Genomic DNA, 26,491 nt, shown 5'->3' on the forward strand with positions numbered 1-26,491 from the left:
ATTACGTCACTGGTAGCTGAGAATACTAAACCCATGGCGCAAAACATCATCCTAGGCGACTTACCGGCCTTCCCTACAAATAAGTACCCAACCTACTCATGAGAAAGGCAGGATACGCGATTGGGTAGTAGACCTAAGCTGTAATATTACCCTAAAGGACTCCTCACCACTCGTGTGGACTGATCATCACCTCCTCTCCCTAGATATCAAGGCCAACAACCTAGAGCCTAAAAAGCCCCCTATCGCACCACCTTGTCTGACCAGGAACAAATGTAACATCACAGTTGAGGCTATATTACCTTTGGTAATCCCCACACTCAATGCACTACCTACCACAACTGACTTCAATCTATTGGTTAACACCTACAATGATTGCATGACCAAAGCCATTGACACCATTGCCCCACTTAAACTGCGCAAAGGCAAACCCAGCGCACATCTGAACTCCTGGTTCACTCCGGAACTTAAACTACTACGTAAAGAAAAAAGAAAACTTGAGACACTTTGGAAAATGACCCCCTCTACAGAAAATAAAGTTAACCTAACCAAAATGACTGCTACATATAAAAATAAGATCATCCACACCAAAAAAGATACCTTCAACGCCAGAATAAATCAGGCAGGATCCACAGGTACCTGCACCAAGGACAAACCTTGGTGCACCAGCATTCAAAATGCTCTATCCAACAAAATTACAGGGCTCCAAGCCAAAATAGCTGACAAACTGCACCAACTTACCTCTGGCAATTTCACCAGTCCAATCATGCCATCGTCTGCACACCTTAACTCAGGTTTCAAATTCAACAATGTATCCATATCTGAGGTACAAAAAATCATAGCATCCTTGAAACCATCTCACTGTAAAGGTCACAGCTGCCCAGCTGATGTCATAAAAGACGCAGCAAGTGATTTTCGCCTTTTATTACCAAACTAATAAACTACTCATTCACCAGCAATTCAGTCCCAAGTAACCTGAAACAATCTTGGGTTCTCCCATTACTCAAGAAACAAACACTAGATCCGTCTATACCCACCAATTATAGACCGATCACCACTGTCCCTTTCTTACTGAAAATCCGAGACAGAGGTGCATACTTGCAAATTGAAGACTATCTAGAGAAAAAACAACTATTAGGAATCCGTCAATCTGGCTTTAGACCCCAACATGGAATGGAAACTGCCCTTGTTGACCTTAAAAGTCAGATCAACGAACTAAAAGACAAAGGTAGAGTTGCCATCCTACTTTTCTTATACTTATCGGCAGCCTTTGATCTGGTTGACCATAAAATCTTATGTGACCACTTGTCATCGGCAGCACACTTCTCCAAATAGAACCATGCATGTTTTCTCACCCACAGCTGTAGCCAACCCGATCCCCATCACCTGCTGTGTCTCACAAGGCTCCTGTGTATCGCCCACTTTGTACAATCTCTTTACAAAGCCCTTATTTGACAAACTGGACCGTCTGGGTGTCACCTACACCAACTATGCAGATGCCACCCAGATACTCCTAACCTTATCAGGCACCTACGACTCTGGTGTCTGCCGGATTAACGAATTCTACACCATCATTCAGGCATCGCTGGCCACACGTGGCCTCTGCCTGAATGATGATTAAACAGAGCTACTCCTAGTCGGCTCACCTAACAACCTGCTCAAACTTAGTCCCCACTACAATAGCATCCTCATTGATGGGAACAACATACCTATTGCCAAAAATGTAGAAACCCTTCAACCTCGATGCGAATACCAAACAAGTAATCATGACTGCCTCAGCCACTGCCTACACTGGCAAGCTGATCAGGGCTTGCAGACCCCTACTGTCTTCCGATAGCTGCCTTATATTGGCCAGAGCACTTATACAGTCCAAACTGGACTACTGCAATGATCTATACTTAGGCACCAACAAATCCATAATTAACAATTGCAGGTTCTGCAAAATAATGCACTCAGAGCTGCATTAACCGTACCTAGAAGAGAGCACATTTCTGCAACCAGTAAAGTGTACAAATGGCTCTCCATACAAGAAATAATTGACTTAGAAACCATCTGCCTCACCTACAAAGCCTTGAACCACCAAGCCCCACCTTATGTCATGGATAAATTTACTCTAAAATCGTCAGCCAGAATTACAAGACCTACTAACACATCTTGCTTGGTGGTATACAGGTATAGTTGAAAAAGAGCTGGCGGAACTAGTTTCATGGTCCTATCCTCCCAATTATGGAACACACTTCCACAGGACATCAAAACTATTCCTACCTTTCAAACATTCAGAAGTCACATCCTCACATTGTTACTGAATAAAAACGAGCACACTCACCTTACGCCTGCACTCTGTACTCCCACCCCCCAACTGTATATTTCATTAACCATGCATTCCTCTGCTATTTGAATGTATAATGTGTGTTCTGTCTGTATAAACTGTATAAACTGCATTAATTGTATAAACTGCATCTTGTAACCATTACCTTCACCTCAAAGCACCCAGATACCCCTCGGTCAAGCGCGCTATATAAATAAAATAAACAAACCATTGACAAGCTCATTCCATACAAGCACATCAAAGTCAAGTTCAGACTCATCAGTTCATGTACTACTAATCTCCACATCAACCAGTGGAATCACAGATTATTCAGGTTCTTACAGAACCAAGGTGCTGACTGATTCCGTTAATCATACCTCCTATGACACTGGGAATACCACCAGATGAACAATTCGGCAAGCTAATACCAAATTACGAACATCACTCTGTTATGTAAATTTCACCTCTTTTAGATTAAAATTGACTTTCTGATCTTCAGAGGGTCATAAACACCATTGCTCTAAATTTGCCTCCATAAATCTAAACCAGCCGATATCCAGCTCCTCAACTTCAAAAACCTCCCATCGCACAAAATAATGGGGTAAACCACAACGCTGAGCTTGGGGAAAGCACTAGCTTAAAACTTTCAGGCAAACACAGCCTCATATGCTTCAGTTATTTGTAAAACATTTCTCATTGAGAGGTCTGGGTTGGCCAAAAGCCACAAGGATATTGGCAACATACAGTAGTGTTCAATATTTCCTATCCACATGTGGAATGCCAGAAACATTTATTGTCTGCACAAATTGCAGATGTTTGGAGTTCCAGGGCCAACTCAAAAAAAAAGGGGGTGGCTATGGGACAGCCCTACCTCTTAGATTAAATTTAGCAACATTATATGGGCTATATGCCACTATTAGTTTCTCTCTAGCACCAGCATACCAAGTTGAAATTGCATGCACAAAACAGCTAGGGAAGCCACATTTTCACAAACACTTATCAAGAAAGCTCAATCTCTTCCCATCAAAGGTCTTCTCTGTAGGATAAAGCAGCTAGAGGTGCCTCATCATCCTAGCGGTGGTCTGTCAATGCTAATAAGGTTTCTGCATTGCTGTATGTATTGCTGACTTTGATAAATCCAGACTGTTCAGGTTCTACAAGTTTTTCTGTAATTTTCTCAAATCTCCCTGTTAAGATGCGGGCAAACATTTTCGGATGAGTATTTCATAACCGGAAATGGCCTGTAATTGGCACTTGTATCGGGATCCTTAACAGGTTTTAAAGTGATGGAATAAGTATGGTTTCCAGAGATCAAGACTTGACCCCCCCACTTGCACTCATCTCATATCACCGAAAACAAAATCCTGCAGAAGAATTAGCGAGCTATTCATCAGCCAACAGAATGCTTTGTTGAATTGGTTAGAACCTAACTCATTTAGCAGATACACAGGTGCGTGATCTGAGATCGCAATATCTCAATAGAAGCATCAAAAACATTAGAAAACTCCTGGGAGAGGAGGGAACACTGAACCCTAGAGAGGCTACTATGTGACAAGGAAACTCACTGACCAGACATCTATCAGCTAAAGTACCCTTCTTTGTATGTTGTGCTTATTATTAGTAGCAGCACTCCCTTTCGACCTATCCATTCTTGGCTCAACGAATACCGTATTTATGCAGAAAGAACTGTCCAGAGGGCATTAATTTTTAATAAAGTATCAAAAATGTATTTAGCTTGATACATCATTTGAAAACATGAGTTAATCATAAATTAGTCAGCACTTCAACTTTTGTTTACATTGCAGGAGAACAAACCATTACAAACATACCAATTTATAAAACAGACAATGAATCATTCATTCATTCGTCCACATTCAGCACCATTCATCCATCAACTAACTTCTAAAATTCTACCCAAATACATTAAATATGTGGTAGGACCTACTAATGGTCTCAGCTAACAAACTTATTTCATAGAGTACAATCAATATACTAGACCACTGTATTTCTAACGTGTGATCAACTAATGGAGTGGATCGAATAGATGTGGTCCAACAATCACATCCCCAATTTTTTTGACCGGTTTCGATGTATAAATTTGACTTGATCAACGTCTTTATCAGGAAAACACATAAATATACACTACAAAGAAATATGCACAAAAATCCATTAGTGCAATAGCCTATCCAAACAACCATTAACACTGAAAACAGAGAAGAACAGAGCTTCTTGTCTGTGCACCACCAAACAACCAACTTCCGCACCAAAAAGTGTTAAAAAATATTCTTCTAAAAGAAGTACTGTCAGACATATGTTCTAGGCTGGACAACTTATTTCCCAGTGCGAGGGGGTAAGTGGCACCAAGTGACTCTGCCCTGTGGTGGAGTGGAGGTGGCACCTGAGGCAGATGTGGTGAAGTCATTGGGACCCCATAACAATTCACCCCAATCATGTCCTGCGTGGTGACCCCAATAAGATCACCATCCGTAACCGACCTTGCAACAGATGATCGTGTGCTTCAACGAATACTGTGTCACAAAGAAGGAATGAGATGTTACTATTTGTTTAATTATGAGGGTTAACTAGAAGCTATTGAAAGTCATTCGAAAAGATTATCTGGCATAGTCAGAACTAGAGGCACACACACATAAACGTACTCTCGCTCTCTCCGAATTTGAAAAAATGGGGCTCACAAATACAATGGATTGCATCATACATGAAGAGTGGGGCTTGTTAGGGTCATAAACACATATGTGTTTTGTATTATTGCAGGTCTCTTCTTAATACTTTTAAACAGACCCGTGCATTTAAAATGCAGAGTTAAATAATTTGTCTTATTGTAAGCACAATTTTTAACTTAAGTTTCCTAAATTGTGTGCATGTTGAGTGCTCACTTTGCACAATTCAAAATCATGTTCGCATTGTGAGCGGCGACCTCTGTTTTGATGTGCGCAACATTTGTTTTCTGATGTTGCTTTGTGATCTTTTGTAGGTTTTGAAGGTTCTTGCAGCGTACCGTGCAGACTTTTCAATAATTGCAATGGATGGGAACACCGGGCTTCATCTTGCTGCTAATGGGGGGTTTGCTGATTGCTGCAAATTCATTGCTCAACGAGGTAACTGATGTGTCATATTAACAATAATACATATAGTACAGAAAGCATATGTGGTGATTGCAACTTCCTGTGTTCTGGAAATGGGAATTTAAAAAAAAATTCTATTTTTGTTCAAATGGACTAATATATAACCCACCCACTATAATGCTGTAGCACACATACTACATACAAAGTGTCTAGGCATTTTACAAGCGTGTTGCAGAGCTGCTAGTAACAAACACATTAGTGTATGTCTGCATGCATGTGTGATATGTTCACGTGTGTGTGTGTGTGTGAATGCATACAATTAACAAATGGATAAATCAAAATAGCACCTGGGCAATTTGGGAAAGAAGGTGTCTAAAGTTCCCTGCTGAAATGTAAGTATCTGTAAGATTCATCCTGTTTCTTGGCTTGCTCTGTGGGTATAGGGAAAACGTACGGGGTCCTAACTGAATGGTAATAGTGAATACATCTGAAGTGAAATGCAAAGGAAATACCTGTTAAAGTAAACCATCCATGCTTTATAGGGTTCAATGTGATTTCATCGAATGAAATAACAACACATTACATTTTAGCGAATAAAAAACAACTAAAACCAAAATAACACATTTCTTTTTCGTTATTTTTTGGGCTGGGGTGGTCGAGGGTTTCCTCCCAAAGCCCCCCTTTTTTAGTAATATTTTTCCCCACCCCCAAAACCACTATTCCCACTCCCAACCCCATTTTTAGTTTTTTCCCACATTCGTTATTTTCGTTGTTTTTCTTTCGTTAAAATTTAATTCGTTGTTTTCTATTCGATATAATCACTGCACACAGCTTTATAGTCACAACTTGTTGGGCATTCCCTTCTTTTTTGGGTAAAAGCCTTCTTGGAATGTAGTAGTTGGACAATAATATGAGGGGGGAAAGGTTTTTTCCATCTCTGATCACAGGGAATTGTGGACCCACTACTGTTGTTATTACATATCTATGTTTATTGTGCTAACTGACTAAAGACATGCAGCACTGATAAGTTGATAATATTCTTCCAATCAGTGGTACTCATTTTCTTAAACTTGGAAGAACCAAGGATTGAATGGGTGCTGCCTGTTTTGGGACCTGAAACCTGCATGTTTTATACATATATTTCTGATGTTTGTGAAATCTGTCTAGATCATATGCTGTGCATAGGCCGACATCTAGCGGAAGCTGCGGAGTATTACAGTTTGTTTTTCGAAACTCAAAAAGGGACGTCGAATAGGGCGTGCCAGTAATACTATCCTTAGTGTGACGTCCCCTGTACCCATGATCCCTCACGCGTGTAGGACCCTCAGATTGCTTTTTTCCGCCATACTAGTCGGACACATGTTGCAGAGTTCCTTCGGCGCTAAGCCGGTTTGTACTTTAATTAATGTTAATATTCTCCCCCCCCTTCCACCGACGCGGAAGACTGACGCTGGTGAAGATCGGAGAAATCAACCGTCGGCGACTGCCACAACGGACTGCGGGCCTTGTAAGGCCTCTGGCCGCGGCCCTATACAGTAGGGAGAGTGGGGGTGGTCATATAGGTTCCCAGAGGGGTTCCAATTATTACCAAAACCATGGAACTTAATGGGTTAACAACCAATCCCAATCCTCACAGGGCTACCCCATAGGGCAGCGTAGGGGTCACACTCAGGGTAAAGGCAGCCCCGCCAGAGGTGGTACACCACCCAACAAGCAGTGACGTTCCGCTTTGCGTCCCCTCCCATGGATCCCCAGTAGGGGGCGCATTTCCACCTTCACACACGCATGGGAGGGGATCACTTCGGACAGATGGGTGCTGTCCACAGTGTCCGGAGGATACTGCATAGAGTGGCTAGGGCACCCCCACGACCATCCTCTGCGACAAAGAGTAGACTCGCTGGAACACCAGAAGATCCTCCTCGAGGAGATTGCCATTCTGCTAGCAAAGGATGCCATAGAAGTCATCCCAGTCAACCAGGTAAACAGGGGTATTTATTCAACCTACTTCCTTGTGCCAAAAAAAGATCTGACAATGCGCCCAGTACTAGATTTGCGCCCTGCAAACTAGTATGTCAAGCCACAAAAAATCTGCGTGACTACACTACAAGAGGTAATCCCTCTACTAAAAAGGGGGATTACATGGCAATATTGGATATGAAAGATGCCTATTTTCATATTTCAATGTTCCCAGCGCACAGAAGATAGACAACCAGCACTACCAATTCAAGATGCTGCCCTTCGGAATTGCCTCGGCTCCATAGGGTATTCACCAAGGTACTGGCGGTGGTGGCGGCGCACCTACGCAGGGAGGCAATCCTAGTGTACCCTTACCTGGACGACTGGCTCATTACAGGGGAGTCCCCTCTAATTAGCAGACTAAACATCCAAAGAACAATCAACCTCCTCTTCCAATTGGGCTTCTCAATCAACGAGAAAAAATCAAGCCTGGTGCCAAGCATCTCAAAACTGTTCCTAGGAGCTGTCCTTAATACCCAAGAGGGGTTGGCCTTTCCATCATAGGAAAGAATTCGAAATTTGTTGCTGCAAATTCCTCAATATCAGGCCGGTCGCCAAATAAGGGTGCGCAAAGCTATGCGTTTGCTAGGCATGATGGCATCTTGCATTTACCTGGTTCCCCACGCGCGCCTGCGCATGCGACCCATGCAGAAATGGTTGGTGAAACAGTGGTCTCAGGCAAGTGGTCAGTGGGACGATCTAGTGGTCATTTCGCCAACACTAGTTCAGAGTCTTCGCTGGTGGACAAGAGAGAATCGTACGAAGGGGAAACCCTTCTACAATTCATAGATACAGGTCGTTGTCACAACAGACACCTCCCTGGCAGGGTGGGGAGCTCACTACCTTCACCACACAGCTCAGGGTCTCTGCTCTCACACCGCGGCTCAGAACCACATAAATCTGCTAAAACTTCTGCCAGTCTTCAGAGCGCTTCAGGCATTCAAACCCCTTCTATCCAACGAGTCAGTGCAGATCCCAACAGACAGCTCGACTGCAATGTTTTACTTAAACAAACAGGGGGGCACTCGTTTTCAAAATCTGTCCAAGCTTGCCCATACAATTTGAAATGGGCACTCAAACAGAAGATTTACCTGTCATCCCAACATGTTCCGGGGGAACTCAACTCGTTAGCGGACGCTCTGAGTAGAGATCCCCTCCCAGAGGAACACGAGTGACGACTACATGAAGTGGTCGTAGGAGACCTCTTGTCTCAGTGGGGTTTGCCCACTATATACCTATTTGCCACAAGCGAAAACAGGCAATGCCCAAACTTTGCATCCAGGTTCCCGCAGCCAGGCTCCAAGGGGAACAACCTATGGATAAATTGGTCAGGGATATTTGCCTATGCTTTTCCACCAACCCCTCTGATGAGGAAAGTAGTGAACAAGATCCTCAGGGAACCGATGACACTCATCCTGGTTGCTCCTATGTGGGCGAGACAACCATGGTATACACGCCTGCGCAAACTGGCGGTGTGTGACCCCATCAAACTACCGTGCCGGTACAACCTACTCCCCCAGCGCGAGGGGCTAACAGTGCATCCTCAGCCCAACTTGATGAACTTGGCAGCATGGCTCCTGAAGTCGTAGAGTTCGGATATCTCAATTTACCACAGAGATGTATGAATATCTTGAAAGAGTCAAGAAAACTGAACACGAGGCACTGTTATTATGATAAATGGAAACGATTCGTAATTTGGTGCCAGAATAAGCAAATCAGCCCCGTTGATTGTACTCCTTCTAATGTTCTAACCTATATGCTCCACATAGTGGATGCAGGGTTAGTGTTTAACTCACTAAAGGTACACCTGGCAGATTTGTCAGCCTACACCACTTCCCATAACAAGGTGTCATGGTGGAAAGTACCAGTCGTCAAAGCATTTATAGAAGGGGTAAAGAGACTCCACCCTACAATTTCTAACCCACCGCCAGGTTGGGACCTTAATGTGGTACTTGTTAAGCTCATGGGACCACCCTTTGAGCCCATGCACAAGTCTAGTCTCAAACACCTGACTTATAAAACTGCCTTCTTAGTAGCTATCACTTCTATAAGAAGGGTCAGTGAAATCCAAGCTCTGTCAGTGCAGGATCCTTTCTTTACTATACATAAGGACAAACAGGGTTTACGCACTCATCCTAGGTTCTCACCTAAGTTCATTTCCAAATTCCATGTTAACCAATCTATTCAGCTACCGGCTTTCTTCCAGGAACCCAAAAGCTCTGCTGAGGTAAAACTCCACACACTAGATGTGAGGAGGGCAGTCCTTTACTACATAGACAAGACTAGACCGCTAAGAAAGACAGATGAACTGTTCGTCTCCATAGCGCTAGGCAGAGAAGGAGATTGCATCTCAAAAAATGCCATCTCTAAGTGGATAGTCAGATGTATCCAACTGTGCTATTCCCTTTCAGATGAAAAGCTGCATTTTACGCCAAGGGCCCACTCCACAAGAGGTACTGGAGCCACTCTGGCTTTCACTGCAAATGTCCCCTTAGAAAGTATTTGCAAAGCAGCTACATGGAGCTCTGTTCACACCTTTACTCATCACTACTGCATTGGCACTCATTCCAAGACAGATACACAAGTGGGACAAGCGGTTCTAAGACATTTGTTCGCTCATGACCGTTCTCACATCCCACCTCCTTCTTCTAACACTGCTCGGTAATCTAGGCACAGCATGTGATCTAAGCAGATTTCACAATCATCAGAAGGGATACAATACTCACCGTAATCATATTTCTGATGCTTGTATCTGCTTAGATTCACATGCGCCCGCCCTTCCTCCCCTCCGAGAGAAGGCGCATGGATGCATGTAGTCTTATCTATCTTATCTGCTTGGATACTCTGTACTCACGCTACTCATGTCAGAAAAAATACAATCTGAGGGTCGTACACGGCCATGGTCCCTTTACATGTTGCCCCAATAGCTTTCTTCCAGTCCCACAAGCCATGGCCTTAGGCCAAAGCCCACTCTACATATTGCTTCACTATAGGTTTCTTAAACGGGCCCACTAGCCATGGCCATTGGCCGCGTCCGTCGGCCGTGGCTACAACACTTGGTTTTGCTGTTGTCCCATGACATGTTGCCCCAATAGGTTTTGTTGGGGCCCACTAGCCATGGCCTTTGGCTGTGCCCACTTTCCATATTGCACCATTCGGTTCCTTAAAGTAACCCAGTAGCCATAGTGTTCGGCCACACCCATTATCCCCATCTCACTGTAGCTGTAACATTCCACTTTTATTTTATATTAATTACATTTTTTAACTAGTAGTATAACCCTGATAATGCTAATGTACTACAACTAACCCCAGTTATTCATAAAATAACTCCAGTCATTTGTAAAATAACCCCTGTTATTCATGTGATGCACTTTCATTCCTGATCCTGTTTTCTAAAATAACTAACGTTATTCCTAAAATAACCCCTGTTATGAGAAAATGTTGGAGATCTGAACTTGGTCCCCAGTGCCCCCCAAAACCCCCAATTTCACATGGTGTCCCCCTCCACCGTCGTCCCCCCTCCAACCCACCTCTAGCCTGATGCCTTTCGTCCTTTTTTTCCTCCAAATGGCATTTTTTCCACTTTTCATTTTTAGCTAACCCTGGTTGTTTTGGAAGTAACCCTGGTTATCGCTTGCATTGAACAAAAATAAGGCGGCTGTTTTAATTCTGAAAAAGCCTCTCTGCTGCAAAGCACCATGGGAGATATAGCCATAATTTTGGGAGAATATTTTAACAACTACTGAATGGAATAACCCCAGAGCCCTCTCGGACATAGTCAACAATTTGTGCCCAAGTTGTTTCGCACCTGGTCCAATTCCATCCAGCAGTTTTTGCTGTGCGCTGAGCAGGAATGTTGACTTTTTCTCTAAGGGGAAATTAATGGGAGGAGGCCGAAAACAGAGTTTTTTGCTTTCTTAATAACTTTTTTATTTTTTAACAAATCTTTCCCAAAATTTCCAGTCCAGCTGCGACAGGGGTGGGGGGTCTCAGGCGGTTTGGGGGGGTGGGGGGTACTGTGACAAATGTTCTCTTTGAAAAATGTCAGTCAAATCTGTTATGCGAGTCACAAGATATTAGAAATTCAATTGCTAATTGTTGTATGTTGAGAGCAGGCACAGTGAGGTGCTGAGGTGTTTTACTGTTTTTATCCATTTGCTCTTCTAGAAAATTCTATTTTGACATACTTTGAGACCCCTCTGCAATTTTCATCATTTCTGCTACAAGGTGCAAAAAAAAGGCGTGTTAATTCTGGTGAAAACAGGTGTGCTTGTTTTTTTTTCTGTTTGCAATGCAAAGTAGTGTAAATGCCTCCCGCAATATACACTTATGGGAAGCATTTACAGTTCATTTCTACGTTGCTAAAAACCGGCACGTTCATTGGGAATCCAACTGTTTCCACCAGCAAGAACATGGACATGCTTGCAGAAAAAACTTCTGCTTTTTGCCAGCAGAGTGAGGGAAGGCCAACGGCTATACAACATTTGGCACAATTGTATGAATGGTATGCAGATTCATAAAGCTTTTTCATGGGACCTTCCACTTTTTTTAGCCACCTATTCTAAATAATTTGTGCTCTAATTATGTAATATGCCCAACGCACAACGAGATCTATATATCATGACGAATGTTGAAGCTACAGGCGAGAAGAAGGCCAAAAACTAAATACTGTTCCACTGTTTACATAGCATTTCTACTGATTGCCCTGTGCCGCCTTAAAAATTCTGATTGAACCCACTTTCCAAAGCTGAAGTATGACGCACATTCAAACACAGAGGCTATCACTATTCTCCAGCATGGGGTCTGGCATAGATTCACATGCTCATGAATATTCCCTGTCGTCAGGCTGGGAATCCTCGGTAAAGAAAAAATCAGTATCAGTTTCATTTCTGATCTGTCTTTCTTAGTAATAACCAATCACTGGTCTCTGGGTCATACTGCCCCCAGCCAATGACTGCCCTCTTCCTAAGCTCCGCCGATGGCAGCCATCCTCAGATTTTTACCGCACATTTAAGTGTTGGGAGTCCTCGTGCTTTAGCTCTCGAGCTTTTACTGCGTTTTGCATTTGTTTCGGTCAATCGAGCCTCAAGCTCCCCCGTTTCTACTTCCGATCAACAGGGACCCGTTTCGGAATTTTCTACGCCCCTCAAGGGCGAAGTTTTTGTCGAGTTACGCTTCTCGGAGGATTCCAGAAGTTTCTGAGGCCTACCTCGTGGACATGGCCCAGGAGAAATGAAGCTCGACACCCGGATCCAAGCTGTTTAGGAACTGCACTTGATGCGGATTACAGCATGTGTTTAAGGAGGACGAGCATTCGAGATGCCTCTATTGCCTTCACGGAGACAAAATGCACGTGGAGAAGGACTGTGCGTTTTGCATGAACATGACGGATCGTACTATGAGGGATTGTCGGACCCGTCTCGCCAGCTGGCTGGAAGGAAAGAGCTCAGCAGGTGAGAAGAAAAGAAGCCTGAGCGGTCTTCTAAGTCCTTTGAGGGTGCTCCGGCTATGGGGGCCCAACAGCAGGCAAAGCACTGCGAGTCCGCGGGCACCTGGAGCCCCGAATGGTCAGGCTCCTCGGCTGCCAGGCAGGGCGCACCTTCACCGGCGCCATCAACCACGAGCCAACACTCTGGCTGGGGAAAGGGAAAGTCCGAGAACCCGGCTAAGCTTCTGGAGAGGCCCCGGTCGATCTCGAAGGAACCAGCTGAGGAGGAGCGAGGCGTTGACCCTCCCCCGAAGGTGAAGGCCTCAAGCGCACCCAAGAAGTTCAAGGCCTTGATCCACCCGGCTAAAGCCTCTACCGAGGTTGTCGCGATGGCCCTGGCGAAGCCTGTGGAGGCTACCCCAGTGGAGGCGACCTCAGGGCCCAGAGTTTCCCTGCCACCGCCGAGGGAATCCTCTTTTCAGCTTATCGAAAAGACCCCCGTGAAGACCCCGGTGGAAAAAGAGGGGGGGCGGTGGCCGTTACGGACACAGCCTTCGAGGAGGAGTTGGTGGAAGTCGTGGAGGGCCTCAACAGGAAGTTTGGGGAGGCCCCGTCCCACGGGAGGAATCCCGACGAGGGGGACGAAGAAAGTGACGGTGGTGACGACGAGGAGCAACCATCGCGCCCGTTGCAACCCGAGCCACAAGACAACTCGGTGGCCATTTTGATGGCAATCCAAACCTTATGCACGGTGATAAGGATGAGATTGCCCCTACCCCCAACAGACGACCCAGCGCAACCAGGCCCGCCGGGAAGCCCTCCAAACAAGAGGAGGAGAGTTCATCCACCCCCACCCTTCCAGCCCTCACGGCCTTCTCAGCCGTTGTCTCCTTATCCTTCCCCTATCCCTGGGATGACACAGGAACAGATACGGCCACGACGGGGACGGATGACGACGGTGGTGACGATGGGATGTATCCCCCACCACCACCTCCGCCTGACGAAATTGGCTCCATCCATGCCATGATTGCCAGGGCATCCGAGCTTTTCCAGCTCTGCCCCGAAGAACAAAAGAAGGAAGGATTCCTCTACCAACGGCGCAAGGCCAAAAGGAAGAAGGTCCTCGCGGTGCCGTTGCTGGATGACATCTGGGACGAGGGACTTGTTCTTCTGAAGAACCCGTCCACGACACCTGCCAAGAGGGACCGGTATGAGAAGAAGTACCGGGTCCCTGAGGCCGCCCCCTTGTGCCTTAGGCCACAACCGACCCTGGATTCGGTCATCTCGACGGCAGCCAAGAAAAAAGCAGGGGGGGCGTCGGCCTCAACTTCTACTTCCCCACCGGACAGAGAGGGAAAGAAACTGGACGCCATGGGACGACGAGTCATCTCGTCGACGGCGACGATGATTAAGGCCGCCAACGCCCTAGCTATTGTGGCCCGCTACAACAGGGAGTTGTGGTACAAGATCGCCCCCCTGTTGGACTTCCTACCGGACGACAAGAGGGCAGACGCCCTGGCGATACTACAGGAAGGTGAGGTGGCGTCAGACCACGCCATAACGGTAGCCACGGACATTGCCAACACCGGTTTCCGCAAGTTGGGCAACAGCGTTTGCCTTCGACGGTGGGGGTGGCTCAAGGGGACGGATTTCCGCCAAGACGTGCAAGCCAAGGTTTTGGACATGCCCTTCGATGGGAACAATCTGTTTGGAAAGACAGTGGATGAGTCACTGCAGGCCATCAAGACCGACACGGAGACGGCTCGGGCTTTGGGAGTTCTGCAGCAACGACGGCCGCCCTTTCAGAACTCTGGAGGCAAGCAGGATGCCTCCAAACGATTCGGCGGTGGCTCCTCGACATACCGTCAGGCGGCCAGCTCCTCGTCGCAGGAAGCCTACAGGGGACGAGGCAAGTCAGGTGGATCTCGCAGTCGTCATCAGGGAGGCCAAGGCGGCAAGGTCGCTGCCAAGGAAGATTGAACCGGCCGTTGCGTCGGGCCCCCACCGGAGCACCCCAGTGGGAGGCCGGCTGACGAGGTTCGTCAGCGCATGGGAGTCCATCTCCACCGACTGTTGGGTGCTGGATGCCCTGGCCCACGGGCACATTCTCGAATTTCTAAAGAAGTGTCCCCACATTCCTCCCGTGGCCAGGAAGGAAAACTACGTCCCTCAACTTCTGTTAGAGGTAAGAGCGATACTCAAGAAAGGAGCCATCAAGCCCGTCCCAAGGAGGCTCTGGGGCTCCAGAGTATACTCAAGATACTTCCTCGTCAGAAAGAAGAAAGGAGGATGGCGTCCCATCCTGGACCTGCGTCGACTAAACAAATACATCAATGCACAGAAGTTCCGGATGGTCACCCTCCAGCACGTGCTGGGCCAGCTGGAGGAAGGTGACTTCCTATCGTCGTTGGATTTGGAGGATGCATACTTTCACATCCCCATTCTAAAAGGACACCGAAGGTTTCTCAGGTTCGTAGTCCAAGGACGGCACTACCAGTTCAAGGCCCTCCCATTCGGATTGAAGTCGGCCCCCAGGGTATTCACCAAGTGCCTAGCGCCGGCGGCGGCACGGCTGCGCCTGCAGGGGATCCACGTCTACCCCTACCTGGACGATTGGCTCATCCGAGCAAGGACAAGGGAACTCGCCGTCGAACACACAGCGAAGACTGTCCGGCTGTTTATGGACCTGGGATTCTCCATTAACTTCCCCAAATCCCACCTGGTCCCCTCGCAGGTCGCACTGTTTCTGGGAGCCAAGCTCGACACAGTAACGCGATTGGCCTCGCCGTCGGAGGAAAGGACGAAGGCCATCCTGGGCAAGGTGCAACGTCTGCTGGCCACGGACGTGGCCAGGGTGAGGTCCATCAAGTCCCTTCTCGGAATGATGTCCTCGTGCATCTACCTGGTGTGCCTGTGCAGGCTTCGGATGCGTCCCCTACAGGAGTTCCTCGACGCCTGTTGGATGCAAGCAGCGGGAAGCTTCGAGGATAGGATCTCGCTCAACGAGGTTTTCCGCCAAGCAATCCGGTGGTGGGGCACCCGCGCGTATCTCGCGGCGGGCACAGATTTTCAGACCCCAGCACACCATGTGACTGTGACGACGGATGCCTCCCTGGAGGGGTGGGGAGCGCACACCCGAGATCTTCACGCGATAGGCCTTTGGCTCCCGGAGGAGAGGCCGCTCCACATCAACATACTGGAGCTCCGAGCAGTGTTCTGGGCCCTCAGGTTGTTCCTCCAGTCCCTCAAGGACAAGGTGGTGAGGATCTTCACCGACAACACCACCACGATGTTCTACATCCGGAAGCAGGGAGGAACCAGATCCCCAGCCCTATCCAAGGAAGCCCAGGATCTGTGGCATTGGGCCGTTGCCCAGGGGATGTTTCTGGTGTCCTTTCATCTAGCAGGGATAAAAAACACCATCGCCGACTCACTCAGCAGGGAGCTGCGCTTGTGCCACGATTGGGAACTACGCCAGGATCAAGTGGATCTACTCTTCCAACGATGGGGCAAACCCCAGATGAACCTGTTTGCGACACCGACGAACTCCAAGTGCCAGAGGTTCGCCAGCAGGTTTCCCCAGCCGAGGAGCATGGGCGATGCTTTCTCGTTCACCTGGGACGGCCTGTTCCTGTATGCGTTCCCTCCGTTGCCGTTGCTGCTCCGACTCGTCAACCAACTCAAGAGGTCCCGGTGCAGGATGATCCTTGTCGCACCGGCGTGGCCGAGACAGATCTGGTTCCCAGACCTTCTGGACTTGTCAGCGTCCCCACCAGTCAAACTGTCGACTTACGCAGATCTTCTCTCCAGAGAGGGAGGCGCCATCCTTCATCACGACCCAGAGTCGCTGTACTTGCAGGCCTGGCTCCTGCAGCACTTGAGTTTGGAGGGTACGATATCCCGGCGGACTGCAAGGAGGTTCTTGCAAAGGCCAGGGAGTCCTCAACTCTCAAGTGCTACTGACACAAGTGGAAGAGGTTCTCTGTCTGGTGCCGTGCACAGAAGATTAACCCTCTACGGATTACGGACCCTCAGGTGCTACCGTACCTACTGTCGCTGGCCAAGGTGGGACTAGCGCATGCTTCCATCAAGATAAACCTGTGGTCTCATCGCCTGGTGAAGGAATTTATGAAAGGACTGTTCCATTTGTTCCCGCCGGTGAAGGCTCTGGCCCCGGCGTGGGAGCTCAAGGTGGTGCTGACCAGGCTCATGGGGCCGCCATTCGAGCCTCTGCATTCGGCACCGTTGAAGTTCCTGTTGTGGAAGACAGCATTTCTTGTTGCCATCACCTCCGCACGACGAGTGGGAGAGATCCAGGTCCTATCCTGCAAGCCTCCATACTTGACCTTTCCCGAGACGAGGGTGGTGCTGAGGACCCACCCCTCCTTTATGCCCAAGGTGCCGTCGTGCTTCCACCTCAACAAGCCCTTGGTGTTACCAGTTTTCTTCCCATCACCTTCATCGCCGGCCGAGAGGGCTTTGCACTCGCTGGATGTAGCTAGAGCGCTGAAGTTCTACGTGGACCGCACTAAGAGTTTTCGAAAGAGGTCACAGCTGTTTGTGAACTTTGGACCTGTGAACCAAGGGAAGGCCCTCTCGAAGGCTTCCATTTTCAGATGGCTCTCCGGCTGCATCATGCATTGTCACCTGTTGGCAAACCGACCGTTGCCGGGCCGTCCGAGAGCCCATTCGACCACAGCGATCGCTGCTACCACGGCGTTCTTGTCTGGTGTGCCTCTGCAGGGCTGCTATGTGGAGGTCGACATACACCTTCACGAGATTCTACTGCATCGACCGGGATTCCAGGGAGGAGTCCAGAGTCGGCCAAGCAGTGCTGCGCAACCTGTTAGCCTGAAGGTGGGCCTGGTGAGGAGGTAAGAGTTGCTTAATGTTGAGCATGTGAATCCATGCAAGACCCCATCACTTACCTGTAACTGTTGTTCTGCAGCATGGGTCTGGCATGGATTCACATGCGAACCCTCCCTCCTACCCCTCTGCGGCTCTTCACTTGGTCATACTGCCACTTTACGTGCTACCAAATCTGAGGATGCCTGCCAGGGGCGGGGCTTAGGAAGAGGGCAGTCATTGGCTGGGGGCAGTATGATCCAGAGACCAGTGATTGGTTACTACTAAGAAAGACAGATCAGAAACGAAACTGATACTGATTTTTTCTTTACCAAGGATTCCCAGCCTGACGACGGGGAATATTCATGAGCATGTGAATCCTTGCCAGACCCATGCTGGAGAACAACAGTTACAGGTAAGTAACTTGTTCCTTATCAATTAAATAATAAACCATACATGCATTTTGTTTCAGCTTATTTTAAATTGTAACAGCAATTCTGAATATTTTGCTTCAAGGCGCAAAGGATAAAAAGCAGGGGGAAGTAGGAGCAGGGTTGAGGGGAAACAGATTACCTTTCACTTTGGCTACTGTATTGTCAAAAGTGTTCCAGTGTTGAACAATTCATGTTATCACGGTAGACAAATGGAAGAGAGCGTAGGGAAGGGTGTGTGGAGAATATTTAAAGGTGGAACGGCAAAGATTCTCCATCACAGGGCAGAAAGGAGAAGAGGGTAAATGAGAAGAGGATTCTGCACCTCTGACTAGGGAAGTTTAGGCAAGTAGGAAGGACCTTGGTGTAAGAAGGTGTGGCCTGGTCCTTGGGAGATGGAAGGGGATCCCAGTAGCCCTAGCAGACAGGTACCAGACTCTGTGACGCAGAAGTGTCTGGCTGGTTTTGGTTTTCAGTGGCGAAGATTCCTCCTGCCCCTGCATCTGGTCCAATGCCCCATCCTCTCCAACCTCTCAAGGATGCTGGAGAGGAGTCAAAACCCATGGGACGGTGTGTCCATGGCCTCACTGCACTTCTGGGTGTGTAGTGTTGTGGTGGCGATACAGTCTGCCTGAAGGCGGTAGATATGGTTCAAGTACCATCTAATCTTGCAACCCATCCTCTGGTAGGTTTGCTACATGCTGGACAACACATCCACCTGACATGCCATAGTGCGTCCTACCACTTCTCTATCTAATGGAGCCACAAAACAAGGGCATTGGCTACTGGAAGGTCAAAGTTAGGTTCCTTTTCTTGGGGCCTCGGCCCTTTTGATGGCACCAGATGTGGTGCTGGTTTGGTTGGGGGATTACAGCGTCTAGTAGATCTATATGAACCTCTCCCCTATCATCAGTACTAGTTAGAGGATGCTGATGTGGGAGTGGCTCACAAGTATCACCTCTATCTGGAGAATTAATTTGTTGCACTTCCACCTCCTGCAGTTTAACATGAATGCCTCCGCACCCCCATGAAACGGAGTATATCATCTTACATCGGGATAGCACTGGCAGCAGCATCAACATCTGCACTTGGTATGCTGATGGATGCCAGTGCTGTTTTCTTGGGGGACGCTTTCCTGTCCGGCAGTGCACTGTATTTCTGTTTCCACTGAGATGCAAAAGGTGTCACTATTGAGCCTCATCCTATAGTAGTAGATGTTGTGGAAGCAGACATGGTCCCGCTGGAGGCAGCAGACTTGGTAGAGGTATCGAACACAGTGGCAGTGGAGGCAGCAGACACAGTGGAAGCATGTTGGGATGGTGTCGAGGCAGACTGGCTGGATGGGACACTTTGGCATCTGGAACATTGGGACAAGGTCCTTCCTCCTTACAATCAGCCTCATGGTCTCTTCTTCCACTAGCATACAGTACACAGTTGATTGACAGAATGCATGGGAAGTGTGGCTGAAAGTCATGCTATTTGGATTCCATGTGTACGTTCTGTCTGTGGGCTATAAGGCCCTATTAGCGGGTGTCCCTGGACAATATCATGATGTAGTGCTGCAGGTGGCCGCATGTACCGTTGATGTGGTCCATACATGTTGATGTGCAACCTCGCTGGACTGATGGTGGGATGGCATTTTGCCTAGCACACAGTCCGTAGGTATGACCACAGGAGGTGAGATTTTCTACCTTACTGACGATGAGCTGTGGAAACATCACAGACTGATGTTGTGACTATTGTGGCCACCATTGAACGTATTCGTAAAGTCCCCTTCGATGCAGGGTTTATTTTCTTGGTGGATTTGATCAATCCTGACACCTCATTTGTTCCCTTGTGTAACTGTAAGGAACTGTGACAACAGTAAAGATGGACACAAGTGATCACAGTTCAAGGGTGTTTGTTAAACTGTATAAATGGGTGAGAAAAACCTAAACCTAAATCTAAGATGGGAGAAAGCTCCGACCATTAAATACTAATAAGGCAGTCCTAGTGGTGTCTGGTCAAATAAAAAGGGCCTATACTAAAATGAAAACTATTGCCAATCCTTACCTCTAAGTTACAAAATAGTGTGGGATAATGTTAAGCAGAAAAGAAGTGTTCACCAAATAATAAGTCAGTATGGTATGGCTGAAGTCTCCCTTCCCCATGTTTTTAGCCCGGGACAAGGTGGGACTCTCGAGCACAGCACACTCCTGGGCCTCACCAGCATGAGGTTATAGTTCCTTGCAACGATACCAGGATCTTCTGGTGTCAAGTCTCTTTTCTACAAAGTCTCTTTCCTTAGAAGGCCTGATGGACCATAAACAACAAACAAAATGTATCTTTAATAAATCTTCACATTGGGCGACTTCTCTCCACCCTTGTATCCCCCTCAACCGGGCTCTGATCTTTGTTGCTATATGGGCCTCCCTCAGTCGGGTTCACTGTGGCCAACCTGTGGACATCCCTTGGTCTGGTTCATATTTGTTACCACAGTGTTCACAGGTGTGTTACTGTTCACCCTAATTCGCAGGCACCCCTCAGTCGGGTTCACGCTTGCCAAACAATACAGGTCACTTGGGTTTTATCACAAGGTGGGGTTCACTTCCCTTAGCCTTCCCTTGGCTTTATTACAGTACGGGATTCACCTCCCTTAGCTTTCTTCTTGGCGCCCCTCAGTCGGGCTTCGATCCTTGTTCTCTCAGCGTTATCCTCCCTCAGCTGGGTTCACCACAGCCTTTTACTCAGAACATTCCACTTGTTTTATTCACGAGTCTCAATGTCTTTTTAAACAATCTTTCACTGTGGACATTGGTATTGGTACCATGCTATCTTGTCAACACAATCTTCATGGGGTTATCTTACTTCACCCCGTTTTGCAGGCCTCCCTCAGCCGGTTTTACACTTGGCAGTTACACAGTTCACTTTGCTTTACACAATGCCGAATTTACTTCCCTTTGCTTTCCTCATTGGTTACGGGTCAAAGACTTTCGATTGTACAACAGGTTTTACTCGACCCTTGTATGACCACTATGAACTCTTCTGTAGGCTCTCCTAGGGCCACCTGGGATCTGTAGTTTTAACAAACGGGGACTGACCAGAATCTTTCAAATGAGCACCCACATGGCCTTGGACCACTCTGCAGATGGTCTCTCCCTGGGTTGTTTCAACAGTTCTGTAACACACAAGTCTTTGTTCTTTGATTCACATTATGTTAACAATTTGCAACCTTTGCTCAACACAGTTACGTTTACTATCGGTTCTCTCTCCGATTCACCGGCTGTGATGAACCACTTGATATTTCTTGTCTCTGGAGTGAAGGGCAGTAGCACAGTAGCAAGCGTCTCTCCCTGACTTGGTTATCAGTGTAGCAGGGCTCCATGCACCGTTGACATCTGTTACACCACACGCTAGCTGTTGTTCCCGGCCTTATGATTGCTTTTACGGAGGGCTTGCAGGTCTGGGTCGAAAAGGGCAAGGGCTCTTCCCTCCTTGTTGTCCTTTCGGTTATCGATGCCTTTCTCCTCCTCTTGAACTGCCATCCTGGAATAGCTCCCTCGTTGTGCATTGTACCTTGCTGCAATGTGTGCTTGCATTCTCCACCTTTTATCCCTCTGGGGAAGGGAAAGGGCTGTTAGGTGTGTGTGTAGTTACTGTGCAAAAGAAGATGCCCTGAAATAACAGGGTATAACTAGGGGCACACACAAAGAACTAACTAGTTCAGTATTTTAATTAAACAGAGTAGGTCATAAACAAACATTCAAAACAAATACTTTTCAATTGTTCAATACTTAATTAATAATCAAGCATATGTGTCACTTCCAGGTAAGTGTCGATCTGTTTTCAAGACTCTTTTAATTTCACCAAATAACATATGTATACAGAATTCCTCAACTTTGGGAATGCTAACATAAACATTTCATCTAATTTCTCATGAAAAGTACCAAACATAAAAGTTTGTATTCATAAATAAACAAATAACATCCTTTTCCAACACTTCTAAACATATATGTGTGTATATGGATCTCCAAATCAACAGACAGGTGATGTTGTTCTATACCTATCTATCTAGCTACTACGCGTTTCGGGTGTGTAGTTACTGCCAATTGCCTGACTCTGTCTGACCCTTGTGTTGGGACATGTGAGTTACATGGCCCTGGTGTTAGTCCGTTGTCTTTCATGGTGTAAGAAAGTGTTTGTGTCGGAAAAGGGGCAAGGGGTTAGAGTTTCTGAATATTCTACAGGGTAGGATGGGGAAAAGGTGTTATAAGGAAGGGGGTACTGCGTCTCACCCATTGGTGTCCCACTTCCACTCCCTGAGCAACCCCCATTCAGGTGATCCTCCTGCACTGGTCCACCCCCAGGAACTGGATCCAAAAGCGATGGCCGTGTCCTGGCCACCTGGATGACAGCTCCCTGGGGACTAGTGGGTGAGACACCTTCAGGTTTCTCACAGTACATGTTGGCTTTCTGGTCTCCAGGCATCATTGTGGCTTTGTGGGTGGTTGGTCACACTCTCCTGGTTTGCAAGGTGTATACCTTTATTGCTACTATCAGCATTTGCTGCACCTACAGGCAGTGATTACATGTTGTGATGAATGATGACTATAGTACAGGAAATTCAATGTCATCCTTATGGTAGACCTGACCACATATGGTTGTGGCTGCCCTTGCAGTATCACCACCCGCAAGGCCACACATGGATGCTCTACCATTCCCCATCACCTATGAATTTCGAATGAACCCTCATTCTCTACACCCCGATACGCTACACATGTCTGCCCAATAGCAACTCCTAGGATGCATACCTTTGGACCATTGACACACTGCATGGCGTGCCAGATCAGTTACCCTACAATTCTACTCCTGAATATATCCCATTGTCTCACACATGTTGAATAAGAGGTTTTGGCTTGGGTACCATCAGATTGAAGAATTACCCAAGTGTGATTGCCACTCGCTACATTGACTAATGTGAGCCTTTGGGAATTCGACACTTCAGACATACAGATATTGAAAATGCAGGGTTCAACCCTTCCTCTTCCTCACACACATGCACACTGCTTCTTAGTCCAATGTTGCATACAGAGACTTGTGGCATAAGGTGTTTCAAGTATGACTGACTTCGAACCGGCAATTAGGATTCGGTGTCAAAGCATCATTTTCTTCGCACTTCTTTTTGTCACTGTGTGCCATTTAACTGTGTGGCAGAGAGTTTGGTGTTCAGTGACGTGTATGTAAGCCCGTGCTTGTCAAGACAGCTGAATAGGCGCCCACATATCAGTTTGCTTAAGGCCTGGTCATCACAGTGGTCTCTGTCTTAATGCGTGGAAACGGTGTGGGCAAATAACATGCCCCTTTGTATCCTGAAGATGTTAGTCCAACCCCGATTTTCTGTGACCATTACGGTATTGTCACTACTTGCTTGGACATGGTTGCCTTCAGTTGTACCAGTCCAGAATTGTTGGCATGTGGACATGGCAGCAGGGCCATTTTCATATGTTAGACGTGGCTGTCTACATACATGAAGTGTGTTCACTAAACAAAACTTTCCTGGGATCCATCGCCGGCCTGCATGTTCCAAACCAGTTGTCAGCACATGGTCCCTGTCCTCCCAGAGAGGAAGCATCAATGGCTCTCTTGCTTGCTTGCCTGGCAGTGGCGTAGCCAGGATTGTCTAACAAGTGGGGCCTGAAGCCAATGCAATTGGGCCCGCCGCAGTCACATTAACATCTGTAAATGTCCACACAGCGCTTCTGAGTGGGCATTTACAGATTTTGGGCTGGCCGTGCGTGCTCAGGGCCAACCATGTCTATTCCACTGCCCCCTGGCGCTCAGATATGAGTTCCCGTACTCCCTGTGTGAGTCATTCCACTTCTTCCAAGGGTGGGCTGCCAATGCAGCAACTTGGTTGGTGATTCTCTGCCACATTTGCTTTTTTAGCAGGAGTGTTTTTTGGCCTGTGGGCATCAAATAGACAGGTGGCTTACTTCCTCATCCACCATCACTGTGACTTCCTAATGTGAACACTTGAATTTTCTCAGCAGGCCCTCTGCTCTTGAGTCCCCCTGATCCACTTTTGTGGCTCATCCATGTCAGAAACCTGGCAGTGAGGATTACTACGGATTGACGTTGCTGTCATAGCTGATGTTATCCTCATGGTAACTGAAACATATTTTTCAGAGAGTCAGCTGCTGGTCCTTCAGCTGTAAAAGGCCTTTTGGTGTGCTTCAGCAGGCAACTGCATTGTCAATCCTATTACCAGCACCAGCAGCATGTTTGTAGGTCAGTAATAAGGACAGGGGAGTGCATATACCACCAGCAGTGGTGCTCTTTGTTTCCAGCCTACTTTGCATCTGGGCTACCATGCAGCTTGTATTGAGGCAATAAGTCCATCTTTGCGTGCCTTTTTTTGTTTACCCCCAGCAGGAAGGTGAATGTTGTAGTGATCTGTCCTTTTTCCATGTCCCTCCAACTCTGGCTGGATGTGCCCGCAGGATAGGGGAGCCAAGTGTGCAGGAATAAAAGGGACAATGTAAACGGGAAGACATGTGTGCAATATGCAGGAAGCAGAATCTCCTGCAATGGTACACGTAGATTTCCAGTAAAGAAAGCAACTATGCCACACCAAGGAATTAGGGTCTTTTCCCCTTCCATGCATACAGGCCAGCTTTCCCATTGGTAGCTCATTCGAGCAGTGTTACTACACTGATCAGTGCTTTTCAGATGGCGATGTGCTTGTCGGTACCTCTCACCCAATAGTTCCACTGATTACTGGATGGAGCATTGGATGGGACAATGCCCACTAAACACGCAATGCTATGTTTGGTGCTATTAACTACTAATAAAGAGCTTTCTGTTGTAAATATGTTGTTGATTACCGAGAGATGCATTAATAGTTGTTAAAAGACAGAAGATTAAAAGTGCACAGCCTTTTTTAGTTCGATTGTGCATTAAACATTGCCAGAGAGAAGCTGCTACAATACAGGAAAAAGCAAAACTACAAAAGAAGTACCCCTAGTTGTCAACTATCACCCATCGTTAGGACAACTGAGCATAATTGTGGAGGACCGACATCCAATATTCAGCAGGGATGAAGAGCAGAAATATATTTTCAGTGAACCTCCTTGAAGCAACCAAAACATGGATCGGGTGCGTACCCATGCAATACGAGGATATGCAGACTAGCCATCACATCTGTACTGAATCTGCTATAACAACCCCACATAACCGAACAATACATATCCAAGTGACTTACAACTGCAGCCCCCCAACACTAACACTGTGTGCCTCATCCATTGCAGGAAATGCAAGCAAGGAAAGCACCTGTGTGACACCTGCTAAGAACTGTGCGAAAGAATGAACCTACACAAACATACTTTCTTGAACCATAACACAGAAACCACAGTAGGATACCACTTCTCACAAAATGGGCAAAAACTAAAAGAACAGTAACTTTGGTATTTAAAGGAGATCTCCCAAATGCAAGAGAGAGAAGATCATGGGAACACCCGTTTTTGAAGACACTCAACCTAAAGAACAGGATTCAGAGGTTGAACAGAGACATGGGAAGCCTGGCCCATCAGGCAACATGACGCACAACCTCTGGTAATGTACCCCTCCATTTCATGTAGTGCTTGTAGTTATGCTCTCATGCCAAGACCTAAAAGTCACACAGCATTGGCCCATATCTTAACATATGATATGATATGATATGATATGGCATTCATAACGTGCCTATACACAAGTGTTTCAAGGCGCGACCAGGCAAGGGAGGGGGAACAGAGGGAAAACAGACAACGATCATACTAAGCCAGGTGTCATTCAGATTGCGCAAATGCATGGGAAGGGGTAAGGGGGAAAGTGCGGCGGGGGTACAGGGCGGTACATGGGATAATAGAATAGATAACAGTCGGTAAAGTACGGCCAGCAGGTGGCAAGTGCAAGGGTAAGTGCAGACATCGGGTGTCAAGTGCTGGTAGTGGGACTGTAGGGGTACAGAAACAGTCCCCAAGTGCGAGGGTGGCCAGGAAGGCAGTTCAGGTAAGCAACTGGTAGGGTACGGGACCTCGGCCCGAGATCAGAGGGTAGCCAGGTAACCAGTGAAGTTTTGGTATCAGCCAGGAAGTCCGCATGGGAGAGTAGGTGAGAAAGCATAAGCAAAGAGAAAGGTTTTGAGGTGCTTCCGGAACCGGAGATGAATCTCCTCAAGTTTCAGGGAGGCTGTTCTAGAGGGAGGCCCCAGCCGAAGAACGAGATCTACCACCAACTCGTTGCTTGGAGAAGCAACTGATCCTGAGGGAGTTGGAGGAGGATGAGTGAAGAGCTCGAGAAGGAAGATATTTAGGAAGAGAGAGTTGAAGGTATAGAGGCCCCAGGCCCCAGAAGGTCTTATGGACAC

At 47.3% G+C, this 26,491-nt stretch overlaps 1 protein-coding gene across 6 annotated transcripts in view; it reads left to right on the forward strand.

Moving 5' to 3' along the window:
- Nucleotides 1–26,491, forward strand: part of ANKEF1 (ankyrin repeat and EF-hand domain containing 1) — a 349,443-nt gene that overhangs the window by 186,055 nt on the left and 136,897 nt on the right. For all 6 annotated transcript variants that reach the window (XM_069608310.1, XM_069608313.1, XM_069608309.1 and 3 more), the window contains one exon: nt 5,298–5,421. In XM_069608310.1, coding sequence (XP_069464411.1) covers nt 5,298–5,421 — 124 coding nt within the window. The remainder of the gene's footprint in view (nt 1–5,297; nt 5,422–26,491) is intronic.

The sequence above is a fragment of the Ambystoma mexicanum genome, chromosome 4q, assembly GCF_040938575.1.
Source record: "Ambystoma mexicanum isolate Mex_15411 chromosome 4q, UKY_AmexF1_1, whole genome shotgun sequence".
Taxonomy (NCBI): Eukaryota; Metazoa; Chordata; class Amphibia; order Caudata; family Ambystomatidae; genus Ambystoma; species Ambystoma mexicanum.